This window comes from Sciurus vulgaris (genome assembly GCF_902686455.1).
Source record: "Sciurus vulgaris genome assembly, chromosome: 3".
Taxonomy (NCBI): Eukaryota; Metazoa; Chordata; class Mammalia; order Rodentia; family Sciuridae; genus Sciurus; species Sciurus vulgaris.
Genome location: NC_136463.1, coordinates 39773748 through 39798917, shown reverse-complemented (window position 1 = coordinate 39798917; position 25170 = coordinate 39773748). Strand labels below are relative to the sequence as shown.

General features: G+C 34.5%; 1 protein-coding gene across 6 annotated transcripts in view; it reads right to left on the bottom strand.

Annotated features, from left to right (window-relative positions):
- The window catches only part of CCT6B (chaperonin containing TCP1 subunit 6B), a 67694-nt gene that overhangs the window by 22879 nt on the left and 19645 nt on the right, over positions 1-25170 (bottom strand). For 2 of the 6 annotated variants that reach the window (XM_079135424.1, XM_079135425.1), the window contains exons 2-10: positions 24482-24545; positions 23814-23948; positions 20363-20536; positions 17608-17711; positions 11734-11844; positions 11438-11597; positions 9160-9242; positions 8081-8177; positions 7376-7523 (exon numbers count right to left, since the gene is read on the bottom strand). In XM_079135424.1, coding sequence (XP_078991550.1) covers positions 7376-7523; positions 8081-8177; positions 9160-9242; positions 11438-11597; positions 11734-11844; positions 17608-17711; positions 20363-20536; positions 23814-23948; positions 24482-24545 — 1076 coding nt within the window. The remainder of the gene's footprint in view (positions 1-7375; positions 7524-8080; positions 8178-9159; positions 9243-11437; positions 11598-11733; positions 11845-17607; positions 17712-20362; positions 20537-23813; positions 23949-24481; positions 24546-25170) is intronic. The other 4 variants (XM_079135427.1, XM_079135426.1, XM_079135428.1 and 1 more) reach the window with 4 other exon arrangements.

The following is a 25170-nucleotide window of genomic DNA, read 5'->3' as shown; positions in this document are numbered from 1 at the left end:
GGGTATAGGCCAAGTAGTGGGATAGCTGGGTCAAATGGTGGTTCCATTCCAAGTTTTCTAAGGAATTTCCACACTGCTTTCCAGAGTGGCTGCACTAATTTGAAACTCCACCAGCAATGTATGAGTGTACCTTTTTCCCACATCCTCACCAACACCTATTGTTGCTTGTATTCTTGATAATCACCATTCTAATTGGGGTGAGATGAAATCTTAGGATAGTTTTGATTTGCATTTCTCTTATTACTAAAGATGGTGAACATTTTTTCATATGTTTGTTGATTGCTTGTACATCTTCTTCTGTGAAGCATCTGTTCATATCCTTAGCCCATTTGTTAACTGGGTTATTTGTATTCTTGGTGTAGTTTTTTGAGTTCTTTACATATTCTGGAAATTAGTGCTCTATCTGAAGTATGAGTGGCAAAGATATTCTCCCTCTCTGTAAGCTCTCTCTTTGCATTCTGATAGTTTCCTTTGCTGAGAGAAAGCTTTTTAGTTTGAATCTATCCCAGTTATTGATTCTTGCTTTTATTTCTTGTGCTACAGGAGTCATGTTAAGGAAGTCTGATCCTAAGCCAACAAGTTTGGACCTACTTTTTCTTCTATAAGATGCAGGGTCTCTGGTCTAATTTCAAGGTCTTTGATCCATTTTGAGTTGAGTTTTGTGCAGGGTGAGAGACAGGGGTTTAGTTTCATTTTGCTGCATATGGATTTCCAGTTTTCCCAGCACCATTTGTTGAAGAGGCTATCTTTTCTCCATTGCATATTTTTGGCACCTTTGTCTAGTATGAGAAAATTGTATTTATTTGGGTTTGTGTCCGTGTTCTCTATTCTGTACCATTGGTCTAGCTCTCTATTTTGGTGCCAATACCATGCTGTTTTTGTTACTATTGCTTTGTAGTATAGTTGAAGGTCTGGTATTGTGATATCCCCTGTTTCACTCTTCCTGCTAAGGATTACTTTAGGTATTCTGGGTTTCTTATTCTTCCAGATGAATTGCATGTTTGCTTGCTCTATTTCTGTAAGGTACGTCATTGGGATTTTAATTGGAATTGCATTGAATCTGTATAGCACTTTTGGTAATATGGCCATTTTGACAATATTAATTCTGCCTATCCAAGAACATGGGAGATCTTTCCATCTTCTAAGGTTTTCTTTAATTTCTTTCTTTAGTGTTCTGTAGTTCTCATTGTAGAGGTCTTTCACCTCTTTTGTTAGGTTGATTCCCAAGTATTTTATTCTTTTCGAAGCTATTGTGAATGGGGTAGTTTTCCTAACTTCTCTTTCTGAAGATTCATCACTTATGTATAAAAATGCACTGGATTTATGAGCATTAATCTTATATCCTGCTACTTTACTGAATTCACTTATGAGTTCTAAAAGTTTTCTGGTGGAATTTTAAAAATATGTAACACTTCACGAAGTTGCGTGTCATCCTTGTGCAGGGACCATGCTAATCTTCTCTGTATCGTTCCAATTTTAGTATATGTGCTGCCAAAGTGAGCACAATAAGATTATTTTTAAAAGAAACCTCTCAGTAAATTAGGTATAGAAGACAATTTCCTCAGCCTGATTAGAAAAAAAAAAAAAACTACAGCTGATAAAATACATAATGGCAAAACACAGAATGCTTTCTACCTGTGTTAATTAGCTTTTCATTCTTGTTATAAAGTACCTGAGAAAACAACTTGAAGGAGGAAAGATTTACTGGGGTCACAGTTTCAGAGGTTTTAGTGTAATGGTGGGGTGGCTCCATCGCTATGGGCCTGGAGTGAGGCAGAGTGCTTGCAGAGAAGATGTGGTACAGCAGAGCTGCTCACTTCACAGTGGCTGAGAAGTTGATGGGGAGGCAACTGGGGAAAAGGGCATGCCCCAAGGACCACTCCCCTCAACTGGGTCCCACCTCTCATATTTTCCGTCGGTGATTAATCTATTAATAAGATCAGAGCTTTCATGATCCCATTACTTCCTAAAAACCCCATCTCTGAACATTGCTGCTCTGGGAACCAAACCTTCAACAAGTGAGGTATGAGAGAAATTCCAGATCCAAAATATAACATCTAAGATCAGGAGTAAAGAAAGGAAATCCACTCTCATCATTTCTATTCAATGCTGTATTGAAGGTTCTATCCCATGAAATTGAAAAAAAGAAAGAAAGAAAAGTCATCCAGATTATAAAGGAAGAAGTTAAACTCTTTATTAGTAGACTATGTGATCATTTACATAAAGTTCAACGAAATTTATTTTTAAAAAGGCTATTTGAACTAACAAGTGAGTTTACCAAAGTTGCAGAATTCAAGATCAATATACAGAAATCAGATGTATTTCTGCATGTTAGCAACTAATAGCATGAAATTGAAGTTTTAAAAGCAAAATATAAATAGTATCAAAATATCTGAAAAACCTAGGGCTAAATCTGAAAAAAAAAAAAAAATGTCAGAAGCTCACACTGATACTATAAAAAATACTTTTTTTTTTTTTTTTTTTTTTTTTTTGCGGTGCTGGGGATTGAACCCAGGGCCTTGTGTTTACAAGGCAAGCACTCTACCAACTGAGCTATCTCTCCAGCCCTATAAAAAATACTTCTGAGATAAATTCAAGAAGATCCAAATAAAAGGAGAGAAATACCATGTATTGAGGTAGAAGACTCAATACTGTTATCAAGTATCCCCAAAATGATCTACAGAGGCAAGGAAATTCCAAACAAAACCCCAACAGTCTTTTTGATAAAAATTGACAAGCTAATTCTAAAATTCATATGGAAATGCAAAGGACTTACCATAACAAAATAACACAAAAAAGAACAAAATGTGAGACTTAACACTTAATGATCTGAAGACTTATAAAGCTCTAGTCATCAAGACAGTATGATATTAACATTAAGACAAATAAACAAATCCATGAAACAGAATAAAGAACACAGAAATAGAACCACACAAATAGGGACAAGTGATTTTATTATTACTATTAGAATTCGTATTAGTATTAGTATGGAGGATTGAACCCCAGGGCACTTAACCACTGAGCCACATCCCAGCCTTGCCAAGTTACTTAGGCCTCATTCGGTTGCTAAGACTGGCCTCTAACTTGAGATCCTCTTACCTCAACCTCCTGAGTCACTGGGATTACATGTCACTATACCAAGTAGGACAACTGATTTTTAATAAAATACACAGGGAATTTGGTGGTGAAAACATTCTTTTCAAGAAAAGGGGCTGAAACAATTTAATACTTATGTGTGAAAAAAATGAACATGGATCCATATCCTGAACTACAAAAATTAAATGAGGCGTAGAACTATTGCTTCCTGACTGTGGTGTTCTGAGCTGCTTTCTCCTGCCATACCCTTCCACAATGATGTGCTGTCTCACCTCAAGCCCAAAGCAATAGAGTTGGTCATCTGGGGACTGACACCTCTGAAACTAAGGCCACTCAGACATAGATACAATCAGATATATGTATTGCATCCTGATGAAGAATTATACCCAAAGGACTTAAAATCAGCATACTACAGTGACACAGCCACATCAATGTTCACAGCTGCTCAATTCACAATAGCTAGACTGTGGAACTGATACCCTTCGACTGATGAATGGATAAAGAAACTGTGGAATATTACTCAATCATAAAGAAGAATAAAATTATGGCATTTTTTAGTAAATGGATAGAGTTGGAGAATATCATGCAAAGTGAAATAAGCCAAAGACCAAATATTTTCTCTGATAATTGGATGATGATACATAACGAGAGGGGGGGTGGGTGGCAGGGCAGGGCAAGAGAAGAATGGAAGAACTTTGGATGGTATAGAGAAAAATGGGGTGGGATGGGGTGGGGAAAGAAAGATAGTAGACTGAGACAGACATGATTACATGAATGGTGTGACTCTACTTTGTGTATAACCATAGAAATGAAAAGTTGTATCCCATTTGTGTACAATGAATCAAAATGCAATCTGTAAAAATAAAAATAAATTATAATAAGTCATCAAAAGGCAGCCATGGATCTCTGCTACAAAGTAGTGTCTGATAAATACCTTCCACTGCCACCAGGAAGGCAGCACAGCTATTCTCTAAAATGAATAACTCTGCATTCAAGAGGTTTTCAAAGAAGCTAAGAACTAAAACAGTTTAAGATGAACTGAAGACACAGAAAATCATTATGTTCACAGAATAAGCAGTTTTAGTCATTTGATGTTAAAATAAATGTACTTGGCAGTGATGTGCTGCTCTTACCAGTAAAAGAAAGAAAGAAATCAAGCAGGCAAGCAAGCAAAGACCCAAATGTAAACCCTAGGACGATAACACTTTAAGAAGAAAAAAATAAGAGAAACTTTGTGACCCTAGGTTAGGTAAATATTTCTTAGATAGCACACCACAAGTATAATCTGTGAAAGAAAAAAAACTGATGTTAGCCTTCCTCAAAATAAACAAGAACTTCTAAACTTAACAAGAAAACAATCCAATTTTTAAAAAGGGCAAAAAAATTGAACAGAAATGTTACGAAGGATACAAGATAACAAGCACTAAAAATATGCTCAACATCAATAATTATTAGAAAAATGCAAATTAAAACCCCAGTTTGTTTTTTTGTTAAATATTCAAAAGGCTGAACAGGCTTATCATATCAAGTATTGATGCAAATAACAGGAATGCTCTTACACTGATGATGGGTGTAATGTGATGGTTACAAAACAGTTTTGCAATTTCTAAAAAGTTAAACATGTACCTATCATAGTCATTGGATTCCCAGGCATTTATCCAAGAAAAATGAACACCTGTGTCCATAAGAGACTTACCCAGAAATGTTCACAGCAGCTATATTTGTAATAGCCAAGAACTGTAACTAAATTCCATTAACCAGTGAATGAATAAATTACTATTTAACAATAAAACAGAATCAACTACTGAAAGATAAAATATTTCAGAATAATTATTCAGTATCAAAGAAGCCATACTAAAAAAAGAGAACATACTATATTATTGCATTCATATAAAGTATTAGAAAAGGCAAACTTGTCTGTAGTGACAAAAAGCAGACCAGTGATTGCCTGGAGATGGGATGGCATGGGGAGTAGCAGAGAGAAGAATTATCAGTGGGCACTGAGGAAGCTTTTTGGGGTGATGGGTATGTTCATTATCTCAGTTGAGATGATGGTCGGGGTGGGTGTTCATTTTAAATATGTGTACTTCATTATGTCACTTATATCTTAATAAAAATCTTTTTAAAAAACCTAAGTGATTGAAGTAATAAAGAAAAAAATAATAATTCATCCATGTAAGTATTCTAAAGTCTAAGAATCAACTGTAACTTCCAAAGACTTCAAGCCTGGATCACTTCAAGATGTTTTTATCCTTAAAAAAAGCCAGTAGGGTCCATCAAAAGTAACTACAAAAGTTCGGTGTGGTGGTGTACGCCTGTTATCCCAGTGATTTAGGAGGCTAAGGCAGTTGTACTGCCAAGTTAGATGTCAGCCTGGGCAAATTATAAGACCCTGTCTTTTTCAAACTAAAAAAATAAATAAATAAAAAGGGTTGTAGACGACACCTAGTGGCAAAGCACCCCTGGGCTCAATCCCCAGAATAACAACAAAAAAAAAGACTACAAAAAGCAGACAGTGACCCATATATAAAACCCTATATTATTTCCAAATAGGAACTGATGTGTTTTCTCCTTTTTTATTAATGAAATCTATGTACATTCTGGTAATTTAAATGTTAGTAGTGATTAATATTAATAATAGTGATTCTGGCTGGGGATATAGCTTAGTTGGAAGAGTGATTGCCTTGCAAGCATAAGGCCCTGGGTTCAATCCCTAGCACTGCAAAAAGAAAAAGGAGGGAAATAATAGTGATTCATAGTAAATATTAATAGTGATTATTATATTTGCTATTATTGATATTCTTTTCTCTAGGTTCTAATTTTCCACTTTAATTTTACCATTATTTCACATCTGGTTTTGCTTATCAGACAAACCTAACCATTATGTTTCTTATTCCTCTCATATGCCATAAAATTCAGCCTCTTACAGCGTACGTTTCAGTGTTTTTTAAATACATTGCTGGGCGTGGTGGTACACGTCTATAAATCTCAGTAGCTTGGGAGGCTGAGGCTGGAGGATCACAGTTCAAAGCCAGCCTCAGCAACAGTGAGGTGCTAAGCAACTCAGTGAGACGCTGTCTCTAAATAAAACACACAAAAAAAGACTGGGGATGTGGCTCAGTGGTTAAGTGCCTCTGAGGTTCAATCCCCAGTACCAAAAAAAAAAAAAAATTATAATTTGCAGCACTTTGCAACCATCACCACTATCTAATGCCAAAGCATTTTCATCATTCCCCCTGCAAAAAAGAAAAAAAAAGAAAGGAAAAAAAAGCCCAGTGCCCATTACCAATCACTCTTTTTCCCTTCCTAGTTCTTGGCAATTACTGGTCTCCTTTTTGTCTATATGTGTTGTCTTTCTTGGACATTTCACATAAATGGACGCATATATGTGAACTTCTGTATCTATATTCTTTGACTTGTTTTCAGGGTTCATCCATGTTGTAATATATATCAGTACTTTATAATACTCTATCATATGAAAATACCACATTTTTTATCCATTCATCAGCTAATGGACATTTGGATTATTTCCATGTTTAGCTATTTTGAATAATGGGGCCATGAACCTTTGTATACAAGTTTTTGTGTGAACATGTTTTCAACCCTCTTAAATATATCCCTAAGACTTGTTAGGTCATACAGTGACTGTATGTTTAACTTTCTGAGGAACTACCTGTCTTCCAACAGTTCTCATTAGCATTGTTTCCAGTTTCTCTACATCCTTGTCAACACAATGTTGTCCAGCTTTTTTATTATAGCCGTGCTAGAGGCTGGGAAAGAGTATCTCTTTGTGGTTTTGATTTTCATCTCCCTAATGATTGGTGATGTTGAACCTCTTTTCATGTGCCTATTATCCTACTTTAAATGATTATCTGCCCCAAATGCTTTTCATAAAAAAAGTTGGTTATAAGTTATTAATAAATAATGAATGTTAATATTCCTTCCTAATCTTTCATAAAATTATACTGCACCTGAGGTATGGAATGAGTTCTGAGCTATAAAATTTTTCATGCTTTTAAATATAAATTTCTAAAAATAAATAATATTATGTCATTAAGTCAAGTACTTTTTATTTCATAAATAGGAGTTAATTAAGAGAACAGCAGAATATTAAGAATATTTCAAAGGAAAAATCTTTACAACCCAAACAACATACTGTCTAAAGTAAAAAGAGAAAATAGTAATAATTTTTATCTTTTAAAATACCATATATATCCTGACAGATTTATTACTACTTCAAAAATATGTGAGGACCATATCCATCACAAAAAGAGCTTACCATCTTCAATGGCATTTTTGATGGCACGAAGCCCATCTCTTAGGGCATCCTTGATTTGTGTGAGAGTATGCTTATTTGGTCCTTTGATCAACAAGGTGACAGAGCGAGGGTTAACACAGTCCTCAATAAAAGTGAATTTTTCTTCACCCTAAAGAATGACACAAGAATTTCAGGCTGGGAATGTAGTTCAGTGGTAGAGTGCTTACCTAGCATGTGTGAGGCCCTGGATTCAATCCCTAGCAACACACACACACACACACAAACACACATACACACACAGATATAAACTTTAATATTCAATGTGATTATGAAACCAAAACCTAGTTTATATTAGAATCTGTTCTTCACGTGAACTTTTCCTAAGCGTAACTAAAAATATATGTAAAAGTAATTAAGTTATATTTGAACTCTTAAGAAATATTTAGGTAAATAAATTGTAAAATATATCTGATGGGTTAGTCAGATCTCAAAATGCAAAATATGAATTAAAAAGCTAGTTTTTTTTAAAAAAAGGCTTAGTGTTCACTTTATCACAACTATTTTTTTAATTTTTTTTTAGTTGTAGATGAACACAATACCTTTATTTTACTTATTTATTTAATCTGGTGCTGAGGATCAAACCCAATGCCTCACACATGCTAGGCAAGTGCTCCACCACTGTACTATAACCCCAATCCTATAACAATTATTCACAGAAATACTCACTAGTGTATACTCATATACAAGACCAGCATGTCCCAAGCAATCTGCATTGAGGTCTTCAAGAGAATTCACAGCTATTCCACCACAAGCAAGAGAGAGTCTGGAATTATATAGTTTTGGTTATGAAAAATATAAAGGCTAACATCTTAAAGATGAAAGGATCTAATACAGAAGACTATATAGTTGCTGTATTACATTATTTGGGGGGCAGTTTGAATAAGTTTTTTTTTTTTTCTTTTTTCCATCCCCCTCCCTGTTTAAGTTTTTAGTTGACAAATTATATGTATTTATCAGGTAAAACATGATGTTTTAAAATATTTATACACTGCAAAACGGCTAAGTCTAGCTAATTAACAGATGTTTTATCTTTCATAGTTATCAGTTTTGGAATGATAACACTCTTAAAATCTAGTCTTAGCATTTTCAACAATATATTATTAACTACAGTCACTATGATGTACAATAAATCCTTGAACTTACTCTTCCTAACAGAAAATTTGCAATCTTTTACCTACATCTTCTAAACCCCCAAACTGCCCAGTCCCTGTTAAACTACCATTCTCCAATCCACTCCCACCCTACCATAGGGGATTTAATCCAAGGGTGCTTTACCTCTGAGTTACCATCCTCACCCCTTTTAATTCTTTATTTTGAGACAGGGTCTCATAATTGCTTAGGACCTCACTAAGTTGCTGAGACTGGCCTCAAAATTGCAATTCTCCTACCTCAGACTCCTGAGTTGCTAGGATTACAGGTGTGTGCCTTTGTTATTGTTTTCTGTCTACTTATATGACCGACCACAACATTTTTAGACTCCACATGTGAGATCATGTCCCATTACACTGCATTGTTTTTAAGATCTATTTTTAAAATATGAAAACCTTCTTGTACTTTAACAAAATTCTGTAGCAAGTTAATGACCCTTATTTTCGACAATTCAACTGTTTATTAAAACTAAAACAAAATTTGGAATTTGTACACTATATTTTGTTCAACAATGTTTACTTACAAACTAAAAGGATTACACATGGAATAGTTTCAGTTTGTTTAAAGATGTTATTATATATAATGAACAATCTTACCTTTCCATATTTCTTCTTTTTGCTCTGCGAAGAGCTACTATTCCATGTTTTGCAAGAGTATCTAAGGAAAATGGATCAATTCCCTATAATCAAATTAACACAAAAATTGTAAACATTTTTTTCTGTGCTGTATATCAAACCCGTGCGAGGCAAGCACTTTACCACTGAACTATTCTCCTAGCCATAAACATATTTTAAACCAGAATTTCTCAAACTTTTTGGTCTCAGTACCACTTTACACTCTTAAAAATTATTAAGAAGCCAAAGAGCTTTTGTTTATGTGAGCTATATGTGTTTATCATATTATAAATTAAAATTGAGAAATTCAAAAATACTTGTTAATCCACTAAAATAATAAATTCATTTTAAGTTAACATAAATAATACTTTTTAATGAATTTGCTATACTTTCCAAAATGATTTACATGAGAATGATTTACATTTTTGCAAATCTCTATAATGTCTGCCTAAATAAAAGACAGGTAGATTTTCATATTTGTTTCTGCACTCAGTTTGGTATTATATGTTGTTTTGGTTCAGATTCATAAAGAAACTCTGGCCTCACATAAGATAAAAATTGGAAAGAGAGGAACATTTTTAAAGCCTTTTCAGCCAGGTGTGGAGGCACATGCCTGTGATCCTAGTGGCTCAGGAGGCTGAGGTCAGAGGATTGCAAGTTCAAGGCCAATCTCAGCAATTTAGGGAGGCCCCAAGAAACTTAGCAACTTAGGGGGCCCTAAGCAACTTAGTGAGACCCTATCTCAAAAAAGAAAAAAAGGACTGGGGATATGGCTCAGTACTTATGCACCCTTGGGTTCAATTCCTAAAAGCCTTTTCAGATAACTATGGATATTCTTCTCTAATACTACATGTGTTATGGTTTAGATGTGAGGTGTCCCCCAAAAGCTCACATATGAGACAATGCATGTGCTCAGAGGTGAAGAGATTAGGGGATTAACTGAGTGGTAACTAAAGGCAGGTAGGGTGTGGTTGGGGGAGGCAGATTATTGGGGGTGTGTGCCTTTGAGGTATATATTTCTTATCTGGTGATTAGAGTCTCTCTCTGCTTCCTGTTGTGATATCCTGAGCTGCTTTCCTCCATTACACTTTTCTGCCATGATGCTGTGCCTTATCTCAGGTCCTGAGGAATGGAGTCAGCCATCTATAAACTGAAACTTCTGAAACCATGAGCCCCTAAATAAACTTTTCTTCCTCTTGGTCACAGCAGCAAAAAAACTGACTAAAACAACACATATACCAGAACTCAACAAGTAAGAGTATCTTAAAAGTTGGTTTCAATGTGGAATAAAGAAACCATTATCACTGAACTTTTCAGATTCACATTAAAATTCATTTGTTTTCTTTTCTTTTTTATGGGAGGTTGAACCCACAGGTGTTCTCCCAAAGAGCTACATTCCCAACTTTTTTATTTTTATTTTGAGACAGTCTCACTAAGGTTCTGAGGTTGGCCTCAAATTTGCAATCCTCCTGCCTCATCCTCCTGAGTCACTGGAATTACAGACATGCACCACTGTGCCCAGTCATTGGTCTTATACTTTAAATGGATTATTTATCCATGAGTGATTTTGTAAAATACTGCATTTGTTAGTTGTTTATAAAATATTGATTCAGTATGTTAGACTCAAATGTTACCAACTGGCAACAAACACTGTCAGGTGTTTTCCTTGAAGTGATAGGATTGCTTCATTCATTTCTCAGAAAAATCTTCCAAATACCCAAATCTAAATAATATAGTTTGTCTATCAGTCATACTTTCAAGTGAAAATGGCTTTTTATAAATAAAAGTAACTAGTTTCATTCACAGCTCAATCACACAAGGGCTTTGCTTCAAGACAACCACCACATTTTGGTATGCAGCAGAAGTACTCCTTGTGTGCTTCATATTTTATCACACAAGATTTATAAAAGAATGAATTGAAGATCGAAATTTAATAAAATTTACAAGTTTTATCACTTTATCAAAACATTCTTAAATGAAATTGCCTTTGTTTTCTGCAAGAGTGTGGTGGTGTGGCAATAAAGACGATGTTAACTACTACAGTGGTTTGGGGTTGCTGCCTTCATTTGTACTAAGGTGCTGGCAGTTTTATCTGCATTGCTTTTGCACCATCATTGCAAATGTCAGCACAATGTAAAAGGGATTAGTATTAATATGAAAATAGTTTTAACTTCAGACTCCCTGTAAGGGTCCATAAAGTACTTTGAGAAATACTGAAGAACGTTGACAAATAATTAAAATCTAAGTGTTTTTTCCTCACCTTTTGATTAATGACAACAAATCCTTTATTGGACTCAGCACAGACTTTCTCTTTCAAGTCTATTATTTTTTGTACTCTATCTTCAATAAATTTCCTTTCAGCTTTTACCAATTTCTCTTTTTCTTCTGCAGTCTTATAAAAAAAACCAGAGTTCACCTCTCTAAAAAATTAATAAAAACAAGCCAGTAAACACAGAGGGAAAAGAAGTCAACAGAAGAACATATGAGAGGCAAAAGATTTAAAAACACTTTTGGAAAAAAATAGTTTAAAATTTATAAAGAGAAATTATCACGTACGTTTTTTCATATTCCAGTGACACGTTGCAAGTAAGGATAAATGCATCTTTTACTTGTTTCTTCATATCTGGATGACGGGCACCATGATCCAAAACTAATCCTCGGATCAACCTATTAAAACATGCAGTGTTTCTTACTTTGAATATATGCTCTAAAATTTGATATAAAATTAGAATTATACTCAAATTTATAATAAAACAGCCAAAGCACACATTGTTTCTTTGTGAAAACTTCAAATCTAACATATAATTAGTAAAATCAGGGAAGAGAATCTACTTTAACATAGTATGACTGTGAAGTCACAATGAAAAGTCAAACCAGAATTATTCTCTAAGTTATCAGCTCAAAAACATGACACAGCTGATCAAGTAATGAAAGGGAGGCATAAGATGAAGCTCTTAGGAAAATTTGTTCAGAATAATTACATGGAACAACTAAAAATTGTTAACCTAAATATCTAACAATAGGATATTGCTCAGCAAATAATGACCCAACTATTTGACGGTCACAAACACTATGTAACAGAGTTGGGCATAGTAATGCACACCTTAATCCCAGTAACTCAGGAGGCTGAAGCAGGAGGATCCCAAGTTTGAGGCCAGCTTGGGCTACACAGAGAGACCCTTTCTCAAAATAAAAAATTAAAAGGACTGGGGAAGTAGCTTGGTGGTAAAGGGCCTCTAGGTTTGATCCCCCATACAATAATAATAATAATAATAATAATAATAATAATAATAATAATGTGGAAAAATATTTATAGGATAGTTGATAATCACAGAATGACAATTTGCATTTAAAGCACAACTGTAACTATCCTTATAAAGAAATAAGCATCTAGGGCTGGGGAGATAGCTCAGTCGGTAGAGTGCTTGCCTTGCAAGCACAGGCCCTGGGTTTGATCCCCAGCACCGCAAAAAAAAAAAAAAAAAAAAAAGAGAGAAAGAAAAAAAAATAAGCATCTTGACATTAAAAAGGAAAAATATAAGAACCCTAGGCTTTGATGGTAGGAATACAGATAGGGTACTTTTTTGTTTGTTTGCCAAATATTCTTTCTAAAGTATATATTTTTATAACTTGTAAAACTGATTTACACATAATTAGGGGATGACATTCCTACTTCAGAATCTTTTATAAAGCCAATATTTGTTACACCTTAAAGAAATTATTTTTAAATAGTTCAACATAATTATAAGGCAGTTTTCAAATGTTTAATACAACTAGATTACTACAACTCCTAACCGAATGAGATGTTTTACTTCAGAAGAAACTAAACATTCAATGTTCTTCACTTTTCAAGCCTTCTTCATGCTCCCTCTCTCCTAGCTCTCATCAAGTGACCTTGTTTCTTTGAGAAAATAGAAACGCTGTTCCATCACTACCTCTATCAGTTCTAGGGCACTTGAACCTGGACCTCCTACAGCTGTGAATGAACTATTCATCCTCCAATGTAAGGTCAATCTCTCTGCTTATTTACTGAACTCCATTCTCCCCTCTCTATGCCTGCACTGTCTCCCATATCAATTCTTCTTTCCTATTGGAACATCCTTATCAGCATCTAAACTTGCTATGATAATTCCCATCTTTAAACCAAAAATATTCTTCTCTATGAGCCTCATTCCAGTATTTTCTACTATTTCTCTGCTCCCCTTTGCAGCTAAACTCCTCTGAGTTGTCTAAGTTTGCATTTCCACTTCTTCCCTTACCATCCTCCCTTGAGCCCACCTGCAATCTGACTTTCATCTCTATCTTTTTACAGAAGCAGCTCTCATTAAAGAAACCAAAAAACTGTTTTCCATATATAACAATCAATTTTCAGTTCATAACAACATTGTTAAACTTTCAGGAGCATATGACAAAGCTGCTCATTCTGTCATTAAAATACCTGCTGATTTTGGCTTCTGGGGCACTCCTCTCTCTTGGGTCTCCCACTTCAGTGACCACTGCTTTTCAGCCTACTTTATAAATCTTCACCTTTTCGAAATATGAACACTATAATTCCCAAGCCTCAATCTTTAAACTTCATCTTTTTTCTGTTTATATTCACCTCCCAGATGATCTTGTTCACTCTCATGGCTTTAAGTCACTTATATACTGATGATTCTCAAATATACATTTCCAGTCTTATGTTAAACTCCATATATCACACCAACTTCCTACTCAACATCTCCACAGGATACCTAACAGGCATCTTAAACATAACCTTCCCCCACACGTTTCTCTAAACTTGTTTCTCTCAGTCTTTTCATTCTCAAGACATGGCATCTCCACTTTTCTAGCTGATCATGCAAAAATCCAAAAGACATCCTTGACTTTTATTTCTGTTCCATTCCATATGGAACCATTACCAAATCCTACTGCCTCTTCCTTCTAAAATATGCCCTGATCTAAACGATTTTCATTTCTAACCTGAACTATAATAACAGATTCCTAATTGCTCTCCTTTCTTCCCCTCCCTGACCTCCCTACTTGCTCCAAAGTGTATTCTCCACACAGCTACAGATATCCTTCTCAAATGTAAATCAAGAACTTGCTAACCTCAGTAACAGTAGGCTAATTTGGACCAACCCTACTAACGAAAACCCCCCAAAAATGCTGAATTAAAAACCAAAACTTAGTAACACTGTACAGCTACAAGATAGTAAATTAATAAACCAAAATGAAAAACAAAACAAAACTTCAAGAGATTAAGTAGAGAACTGCAGGTACTTTCATCCTAAAGTTATTTAACAAGCCTTGCAAATATGAACTTTAGTTACAATAACTTCAGAATGAAAATGGGACAAAATTTAAAAGCCCAGTGAAATTAAAAGTCTAATAGGAGATCTTCTTTACATTGGGTTTGAAACTCAAAGGGTTACATACTCAGGGTCATACAGAAAGATGAACTAGAAATAATCAGTCCTCATATGGACTGGCATTAAGAATTCGTATCAAATGAATATGCCAAAAAAATCCCAAGCTATAAATGTAAAGTAGTCCCTGGGTTCCCAACACCAGCAAATATAAATCCTCTTTCCAGAAAGGCACCTTCATCCTAGGTCTCCAATTATTTCTACAAATACTTCTTTCAAACACAATGAATGTGTTTCTAGCAAGAACTAGAAAAATACAATCAACACCTGAAACAAACCAAAATTAAGATATTATAATTATCAGATATAAACTATATACTTTAAGGAGTTTATTTAAAGGTAATTTGGGGAAGATCTCCAGGGAACAGGACACCATAAAAAGTGACAAGGCAGATTCAAGGAAGAATCAAATACAACTTCTATAGTAAGTGCATAAAGAAATACACACAAGCACACACCACCATTAAGTTTTTAACAAACAAGCTAGGCACAGTGGCACGTGCCTATAGTTCCAACACTCAGGAGGCTGAAGCTGGAGGATCACTTGAGCTCCTGAGTTTAAGACTAACCTGGGCAACGTAGTGAAACCTTGACTCAAAAAAATTTTAAGGGATCAACAGACATGCAAACATATGTTTAAAAAAAGGATGTTATAATATTTATGGAAGCACTATTCATAAAGGTCAAAAATTGAAAACCACCTAACTGCCTCAATAGAAGAATGAATGAACTGCAAGAGTAACAATAAAATACTAAGGAGCAATGAGAATGAATAATCTACTATACATGGAACAATACAGATGAACCTGACAAACAATACTGAATGAAAAAAAGTCATATACAAAAAAGTACCTACTTTATGATTCCCCTTAGACAAGTACAAAACAGGTAATATCAATCTATGCCATAGAAATACAGGCTACTCTTGAAAAATAATGGCTAAAAGGGAACATAAGAGGGGCTTTGAATATTCTTGTAGTTCTGTTTCTTTTATGAGTGCTAATTATACAGATATATTATAAAATTCATCAAGCTATGCCATTATGACAGGTACACTTTGCACTGTTTTTCCCTTTTTATACTTCATTATAAAGTTTTTTTCTAATCAAAGGATTTATTTAAAGATTAGCTACTGTTCAACAGAAAATTATTGAATAAATCACTACAAAATAAATCACTACAAATTATACAAATAATTGAATATGTAATGTAACACAAAAAAACAAGAGAGAAGTAAATGGAAGACAGAGGAAGAACATCAAGCATACATTTAACAGAAGAAAGAGAATAGGTAACAGGGCAGAATAAAGATTTCAGAAAGTAATGAATGTGAACCAAATAAAATACATCAAGAAACCTGGAAAATAACAAGCAGAATAGACAAAAAGAAATCCACATGTACATACATCATAGTAAAAGTGTAGAATACCAAAGAGAAATATCTGTGTATCACCTAGATAAATTAAAAATTCCCTTAAAAACAGCTAATTTCTTAAAAGTAATAATGGAAGCCAGAAGACAGTATAACAATACCTTCAATCAGCTCAAAGAAAATGCTCCTCAACTTACAACAAAGTTCCATCTCAATAAAAGCATCAAAGTTGAAATCAGCCAGGCCTGGTGGTACATGCCTGTAATCCCAGCAGCTTGAGAGGCTGAGGCAGGTGGTCAAGAGTTCAAAGCCAGCCTCAGTGAAAGGGAGGCACTAAGCAAATCAGTGAAATCCTGCCTCTAAATAAAATATAGAAACAGGGCTAGGGATGTGGCTCGGTGGTCCTGTGCACCTGAGTTCAATCCCTGGTACACCCCTGACCCCCTGCTCAAAAAAGCCAAAGTCGCTAGAGGTCCACGTGTAGGTGTTCCAGTTGAGCCCAGATCCCCAGAGGGTTGAGAATGTAGCTCAGTGGCAGAGCACTTGCCTAGCATTTGCAAAGCCCTGTGTTCAATCCCCAGTATTGAAACACACACACACACACACACACACACACCTCATGGACATTAGAAAATATTTAAAACAGCATAAAAATTATAAAACCACATATCAAAATTTAAGGAATGCAGCTAAGTAATACTTTCAGGAAACTTTAAAGCCTTAAATACTATATTAGAAGAGTGGAAAGCTGAAAATCAATGACCTAAGTAGCCATCTCAATAAAACAGAAGCAAGAACTTGGTGTAGTAGCAAGCAGCTGAAGTCCCAGTACTTAGGAGGCTGAGGCAGGAGGAATCACTTGAGCCCAGGAATTCAAGATCAGCCTGGGCAACATAGTGAGACACTATGTTTTCTCAAAAAAAAAAAAAAAAAAAAAAGGAAAGGGGGGGTTGAGGAAGGAAGGAAGGAAGGAAGAAGGAAGGAAGGAAGGAAAGAATGAGGTAAAAAACATATTATAGAAGCAGAAAATTTCCCCAAAAAAGTAAAAGAAATAATAAATAATAAAGAGAAAGACACTATGAAGCCAAAACCAAGCCAATCCCTGGCAAAATTTACCAAAAAATGAAAAAATAAGGATATCCTGCAAACAGGATTTTTATGAATATTTTATGCCAACTATTTGAAGATTTAGATAAAATTGCTGCATTCCTGGAAACACATTACTTAATAATATGGTTCAAAAACAAATAGAAAACCTAACTAGTCCCAAGAGAACTGCATGATTAATCAAAACTCTTTCCACAAAAATATCTTCAAGACAAACAACCAGACTTCTTCAAACTAATTATCAAAGTAAAAAGTGACTGGCAGGGCTGGGGTTATAGCTCAGCAGTAGAGTGCTCACCTAGCATGTGTGAGGCACTGGGTTGGATCCTCAGCACCACATAAACATAAATAAATAAAAATAAAACGTGTCTACCTACAACTAAAAAAATATGTTTTTAAAAAAGTGACTGGCTCATGGTAGGTTCCCAATTAGTGCATGTTGAATGAATAGACAAATGTCAAGGTAAAACAACTAATAAAATTCATGAAAGAACATTTGATGAAAACCATATATTCTAGAACCTATGTATTGTCAAAATTTACTGTGTATCTGTTCCTGATTTATGCTTCATCTCCACTATTTCCACCATGAAGAGATCAATAGGGTATCCTGGTCTTCTAATAGCCAAAACGGAATCCACCACAGCCTGAAAGAGAAGTGAATGAATGAAGACAGTTAATTATTTAGACTACCAAAAAAACCCACTGGCCCCATAATCTATCATCATGATAAACACAGAAAGGGCTTTAGGCTTCAAAATATAAGGCAAAGCCAACAAGTGCTACTTTACTGTAGACACTGACAAAAAAAATATCAATGGATACTTTAGAGTCTAATGGAACTTCAGAGATCATCAGGTTCAAATCCTTTATTTTATAAATAATGAAACTGAGAGAACTTAAGAAATTGCAGTTTAAAAATAAGGTCTAACAGTAGCAGATCCAGGACTAGAATTCAGGACTCTGTTATTGTCAAACCACTGGTATTTCTGCCACACTAACACTACACAACCTTTCCCACCGAAGGACCCCATAATAGAAAAGGAGTAAATGTAATCTAATATACAAGCTCAAATTTGCTGCCTATAATAATATGCCATTTTAAGCCTCATGTTTTTCCATGAAAAGTTTCCAGGTCATGCCACAATATTTCAGTGTGAAAATAATGCTTCCACTCAAAATGGTAAAGTAAAATTGACACTCCAGAAAAACTTGTCTCATTTATTTTACAATATATCCCGAGGGCTATGAAATTTGAAAAGCAGAGCACAACACATCTTATTGTTTAGCTCAGAAAAGAATATGAAAATAACTGATTAGGAGTATTAAGAGCTAAGGTATAACCACCCTAAAATAGAAATAAAACAAAAAAAAGATATCTTAGAAAATTTTACCTGAGGTAACATAATTCTTAATTGTGGCACTTACTAGGGAATAAGACAAAGGTCACTGGGTAGTAAGAACATAAGTGATTTTATAGCTCCAAAAGAAAGTGGTGCTTCTGCACAGCAAAGGAAACTATTAGGAATGGGACAAAATCTTTGCTAGCTACTCTTCTGACAGAGAATTAATATCTAGAATTTATTTAAAAACTCAAAAACTTAACACCAAAAAACCCAATTAATAAATGGGCAAGTGAATTAAACAGATACTTCTCAAAAGAAGAAATACAAATGGCCAACATATACATGAAAAAATGTTCAACATCATTAGCAATTAGGGAAATGCAAATCAAAACTACACTGAGATTTCATCTCTTTCCAGTCAGAATGGCAGTCATCAAGAATACAAACAATAATAAATGCAGGAGAGGATGTAGAGAGAAAGGAACATTTCCCACTGTGAGTGGGATTGTAAATTAGTATGATCACTATGAAAATCAGTATGGAGGTTCCACATGACCCAGCTATACCATTCCTTGGTATTCATCCTAAAAAATTAAAGTCATCATACTATAGTGATGCATGCATACCCATGTTTAGAGCAACACAATTCACAACAGCTAAATTACAGAACCAGCCTAGGTGTCCATCAACAGATGAGTAGATAAAGAAAATCTTATATAATGGAGTTTTATTCAGCCATAAAGAAAAATGAAATTATGTCATTTGAAGGAAAATGGATGAAACTACAGATTGGTTAGCCAAAATAAGTTAAACATATTTAATAAAATAAATATGTTTCCTCTCATGTGGAAGCTAGAGAGGAAAAAGAAAAAGAAAGGTGGGAACAGGGATCTCATAAAAATCAAAGGTAGATGAATAGAGGAAAGAGAACAGGGAGTGAGAAGATGGGAGAAAGGGAGGGAGAAAGAAGTGCTGGAGAGTGATATTGGCCAAATTAAATTGCTATATTGTGTGCATGTATGAATATGTAACAATAAATTCCATCATCATATACAACTACAATACACCAATAAAATATGTGGAAAGAGAAAAAATAAAGAAAATGGCTGCCCTAAATAGACAGCACAAGATCTTGAGCCACTTGAGTACTCCAACAGAAAAAAAATGCAGCTGTTTCTTCTGACTCTGCTCAGCAAGAAATTGTCTGATTTTAATCAAATTTCCCACATTTTTTCCTATTGGTAAGGAGAACTGAGCAGAAACAACTCAGGTGTTCCAGTCCATCTGGCATTTGTATTTCTCAAATTAATAAGATAGCAGTCTGCTTTGTATCTCAATGTCTTATGAGTTTGGTTACTATGAATTCATCATTCCTGATAAATCTAATATAGTCAATTTTTAGAACTGCAAAGCTGGGGAACAAAAATGATATCATCAAATGATAACATGATAAAAGTCTTCTTAAGGTATCCAGTCAATCTTGTTTGTATATTACATATGTTCTTCCTTTAGAAGAAAACAAAGCAAATATACATTTCCCAAATGTGAATATTATATATATCAAATCAATCATGCTTCATTAAAGTGGTAACTTTAACTACAAGGCATACTGCCAAAACAACTTCCTCATGTATCACTCCATATAACAAAATACAAACCTGTAGGTTTAGACCAGTATACTATTCAAAGGCTTCCAAAGGAGATAATCTACAGGCAGACAACACCCTACCAACTTTCAAGTCACTTCTGCGTTAATATAACACTTTTGAAAAATTACAACTTCTATTCTGACCAACCAAATGTTGTCTATACATAAGCCTGTAAACATTTATCTCCCTATTTTGTTGTGCATTCAAAAGAATCACATGGAAATCTTGGCTGCCTTCTAAGAAAAAGAAAATATCATCATGTGTTAGGCTATACTTATTCTCAATACAAGTTTAATCACATACCTCTGTTAACACATCAGCCAGTTCTGCATGAACTTTCGTTCGTAGAGATGTTCTAGCCACATCTAAGAGGATTTCTCTTTTCATCTCCTTTATTACTTTAACTTCTTCCAAAACCTCAAGTGCTTTTATCTTTGCAGCTTCAAATCCTTCTGCTATTATTCTAGGGTGCAGGCCCTATTACATCAACATAAAATTTTAAACTGTGAAGTAAATTATTGAAAGGCAAGATAACTGTCCTCTCCTATTAATATGCCCTGAAAAGGAATGTTACTCACATTAATGCCACTAAACATAATTGTGCATATGTAATTTATAAAAGTCACTTTTTATTTCCAAAAATCATGACTACATTGTCATGTGGTGTCCTTCTAAATGAGTGTCAACAACAACAACAACAACAACAACAAAGGCTCCTTTTAATGCTAAGCAAAAGAACCAGCAATGATTTAGAAAAATGTGGTAGATAAGGGCTGGGGAGATAGCTCAGTTGGTAGAGTGCTTGCCTCACAAGCACAAGGCCCTGGGTTCAATCCCCAGCACCACAAAAAAAGAAAAAAAAAATGTGGTAGATAAACAACACCTTCACTCAGTGATCAAAGTTAACATCACAGTAATGGGATAGATAGGCATCATGTGCCTCCTGATAAGATGCATTCAAAAGAGCACAATAGTACTTTTGTGATATTCCTGCCAAATATTAATAACCTGAGTCTAACTGTGAGGAAGCAGACAAATCCAATTAAGGGACTTTGTATAAAATAACTGGCCTATAGTCCTTAAAAGCAGCAATGTCATGAAACATAAAAAGGCAGCTCAGGAACTATTTCAGCTTAAAAGAGATAAAGGAACATGACAACTGAATGCAATGTGTGATCCTAGATTTTCTCTTTCTGTAAAGGTCACTATTGAAAGCAGTGGTGAAATTTGAATAAAATATGCAGATTAGGTAATAGTACTACATGAATGTATCAATGTTAATATTAATTCCATTTTATATAATTATACTGTGGTTATATAAGAGAATCCTTTATTATAAAAATGTACACTGACTAATACTGAAATAGATTATATCTGCAGCTTAACTCAAACCATTTAGAAAAAGATACATACACTGATATATATTAGTTCCTCTGATATACAGTATGATATATGTGATATGTACAATGATATACATTATTTCCTCTGATATTATAACATTATGTTATCTATAATTATATGCACATAATTCATACGTTATATATATCAGAGCAAGGCCAAAGATGGAGAAATTATAACACTTGGAGATTATGGGTAAAAAGAACACAGGAATTCTTTGTTAACATTCTTGCAACTTTTCTTTAGATGTGAAATGGACAAAATAATTTTAAACAGTATTATTTATTATGAAAAATAATAAATTTTGTGAAAGCTGGCACAATTTCTAATTCATTCCTTTGTATCACTCCTATAATATTTAAAAGTTGATGTTAATTGAGCATTTGTGCTGGGCACTATCCTAAGGGCTTTACATGAATTAATTAATTTTACCCTCTCAACAACAGTATGAAGTGGGTATTTATTATTCCCACTACACATATGAGTGACCTAAATATAAGGGAATAATGTAATTTGCCTTAGATTAGCTAGTTAAGTGGAGTCATGTACAAGGGAATGAAATTGACCAAATTATGTTGTATGCATGTATGAGTATGTAATAACAAATACCAATAACAAGTAAAATTAGAGTGTACCAATAAAATTTTTTTTATAAATGTGGAGCTAGGATTTAAACCCACAAGCCCTGATCCTAGAGCCTATACTATTACCATTTTCAAAAATATCCTCAGTCCAAGACTTCACAATTGCTCATCTGGACTAATAAAACCTCTGATCATGAACCCCTTAAAATTGTCCCCAAATGTTTAAAATGCCAATATGACCATGCCAGGTGTTACTATGTTGATATGTATAGTCTGTTCAACACAAAATAAAGCACAAGTTTCTTGGCTAATGTACTGCACACCCTCTGTGATCTGGTTCCCACCTCCTACAGCCTCTTCTCTGTTACCATCCAAATCATTTTAAACTCCAGCAACACCAAAATGCTTGTTGCTCTATCCAACACTATGTTGTTCCTTCTGTATGGACTGCCATTCTCCTCCATCCTCTCTTTCATCTGACTTACTCCATCCTGAAAATTTAGCTCAATTTACATCCTCCAGTGAGTTGATTTCTGACTATGATGGGTTAGTTTAGGATAGCCCTCTCTCCTCAGTGTTCCTACCATATCCTGTGCCTGGCTCTATCACCATATGCCCAGTTTCATGATTATGTCATCTGCCAGTATCTCAAAATAAGCCAAACCTTATTTTGTTTGGGTGCCCCTCTTCCACCTATGCTCCAGAGACAACTAGCCTCATTCCCAGGTCAAGGAATGGATCCTGATTAATCAAGTCAATTCCCTTTAAAATGGTTATTGATTTAGAAAGGGCATAAGACAGAAGTTGGCCCAACCACACGAGACGTAGTATTTATATTCCTTAGTTGTGTGAATGGTTTCCTCTTGCCCTCCCCTATTGCGTATTATCAAGAAGCAAGTAACCCTAATTTCCTCCAGCAGTCTTACACTCAAGATAAAAACAAGTCTTAGGATGAAACAGTACTATGAAAGGAAGAGCGAAGAGACAGAAAGGTTCCAGGTACTTGATGACTAAATAAACTTTTTAATCAACTAACCTTGGATCCAGCCTTATCTCTTAATGTTCTATTATGAGAGCTTAATAACTTCCTCATTATTTAAGTGAGTTTTAGTCAATTTCTATTGCTTACAGCCCAAAGCATCCTAACTGAGATAAGTTGTAGGTACTGAATTAACAGACAATTCCCAATACTGAATAAAACACAAAGAAGAAATAATTTTAGCATTTTAACCAGGTAATGCTTTGCTGAATGGTCTCTGAATAAGAGGAAAAATTCAAATAATTATAGGAAAAAGGTAAGTAATACCAAGAAAAGAATACAGATTGAACAAAGACACAGAGGTAAAAATGTGCATTATGTTTCTGAGGCTAGTAAATGGAGGAATCTGAATAGATGGTTTATAAAGAAAAATAAATCTAAAAAGGCAGGTAAATTCACAAGGTAGGAGACCTTTAATAATTTCCTCCAGTTACTTTTTAAAGGGGTATAATTTGATTTCAACTTTTATTAGTGGCATTTTCTTTCTTAAGCCATTACTCTTGGGTACATGGGCAATTTTTTTACCTTTCTATAGATCTTAACTATTTCATTTTTAAAAGAGGCATATAATTCCAATAAAAGGCATTACTTTGGGGATGAAGTTCACTGTTATTTCCATTTATAATTATTCAAGGATATCTTGATTAAATTAACTTTTACCCTCTAAAATGAACCATTTTGCTTTTTTATAAAATTCATTCAAAATAGAGTGAATTCTGTGAAATATTAATACCTCAGAAATGTAAAGATCAGCTTGTTTTAATAATTCTCCAATAATTAGAACATTTGAAGTAGTACCATCTCCTGTGATGTCATCCTGGGCTGTTGCTACTTTTGCTATCAAGGAAGCTGTTGGGTGCTGAATTTGCTGGAAAGAGTAAGCAACAGATTTAAAAAGAAAGGGGAATGAGATACAGAAGACCACAAAAAGATAACCTAAGGGTCAGCAGTATAATTACAAAAATGAAATAAGCTTGATCCTGCAAGTTTGCAAGTTTTATATTATCAAATACTTAGTAAATGTCAAGTTCAAAATTTTAAAATAGAGAACTAATGAGGTTTGAACATTTTAGAACACTCCTTTTTTCAGAATGCAATGACATTTCCAAAAGAAGATTAAATCCTTCAATCTCGAAGATGAATATTTGTGAAAATTGCAAATGAATTTTTATTCTTCCATGATTACAAATAATATAATGCAGTGCCTTATTATGAATTTGTAAGTATCCCTCAATTATCGCTTGAAAATAGCAAAAAAAAAAAAAAAAAAAAATCAACCCAACAGGGATACCTCAGAACTGCAGTATTTACCTGATAACCTTGACTTAAATGTATACAGAGTGTACCATGTTCTTAATTAAGGCTTATTAAGGTTTATTAAAGTCAGCAGCATTAGCTCACCATCTCATGGAGCAGTACATTGCCGTCTTTAGTGAGTTTGATGTCACCAGCACCAGAAACAAGCCTGTTCAAAGAGCAGTAATGATATTAACTTCACATGTCAAGAGTCAAACACAACCTTCCCAGTACTTGCCATTCCACTTTCCTTAACACAGGAAGCAGGGCTTTGAAAACTCCATTGTGCCATGGAGTAATACCACAGTAACTACCACTATTTGCAGTTCACAGGATCATTTCTCCCAAGGTGGATTTATGGTGAATTCAGACCAAATGGAGCATTAGAGAGTGCTTGAGGAGATAGGAACATGGGTCAAAGAGGAGTATGAGTAACAAAGCACATGTTTGCAAATTTCCAGCAGATTTTTAATTTTGGTAAATGTTATCAATCATTCATTCATTCATCTTAGTTCCCCTCATCCATCACAGTTGTTAGATTACCAAGCTCTGTTAATTCTATGATCTAAATATCTGAGTCATATCCCCTTCTCCCCATTTCCACTGTCATTATCATCCTATCCTGAACTACTTGAACAGCATCCTGATTATCTCCAAATTTGAATTTAACTTCCACACATTTATCTTTCTAAAAAGTAATGTGACTCAAAAATCCCTCAATAATTTTTATGTTCTCCATCACCTTCAAGGTAAAATCCAAACTAATTTAGCAATGACATACTTGACCTTTCCCA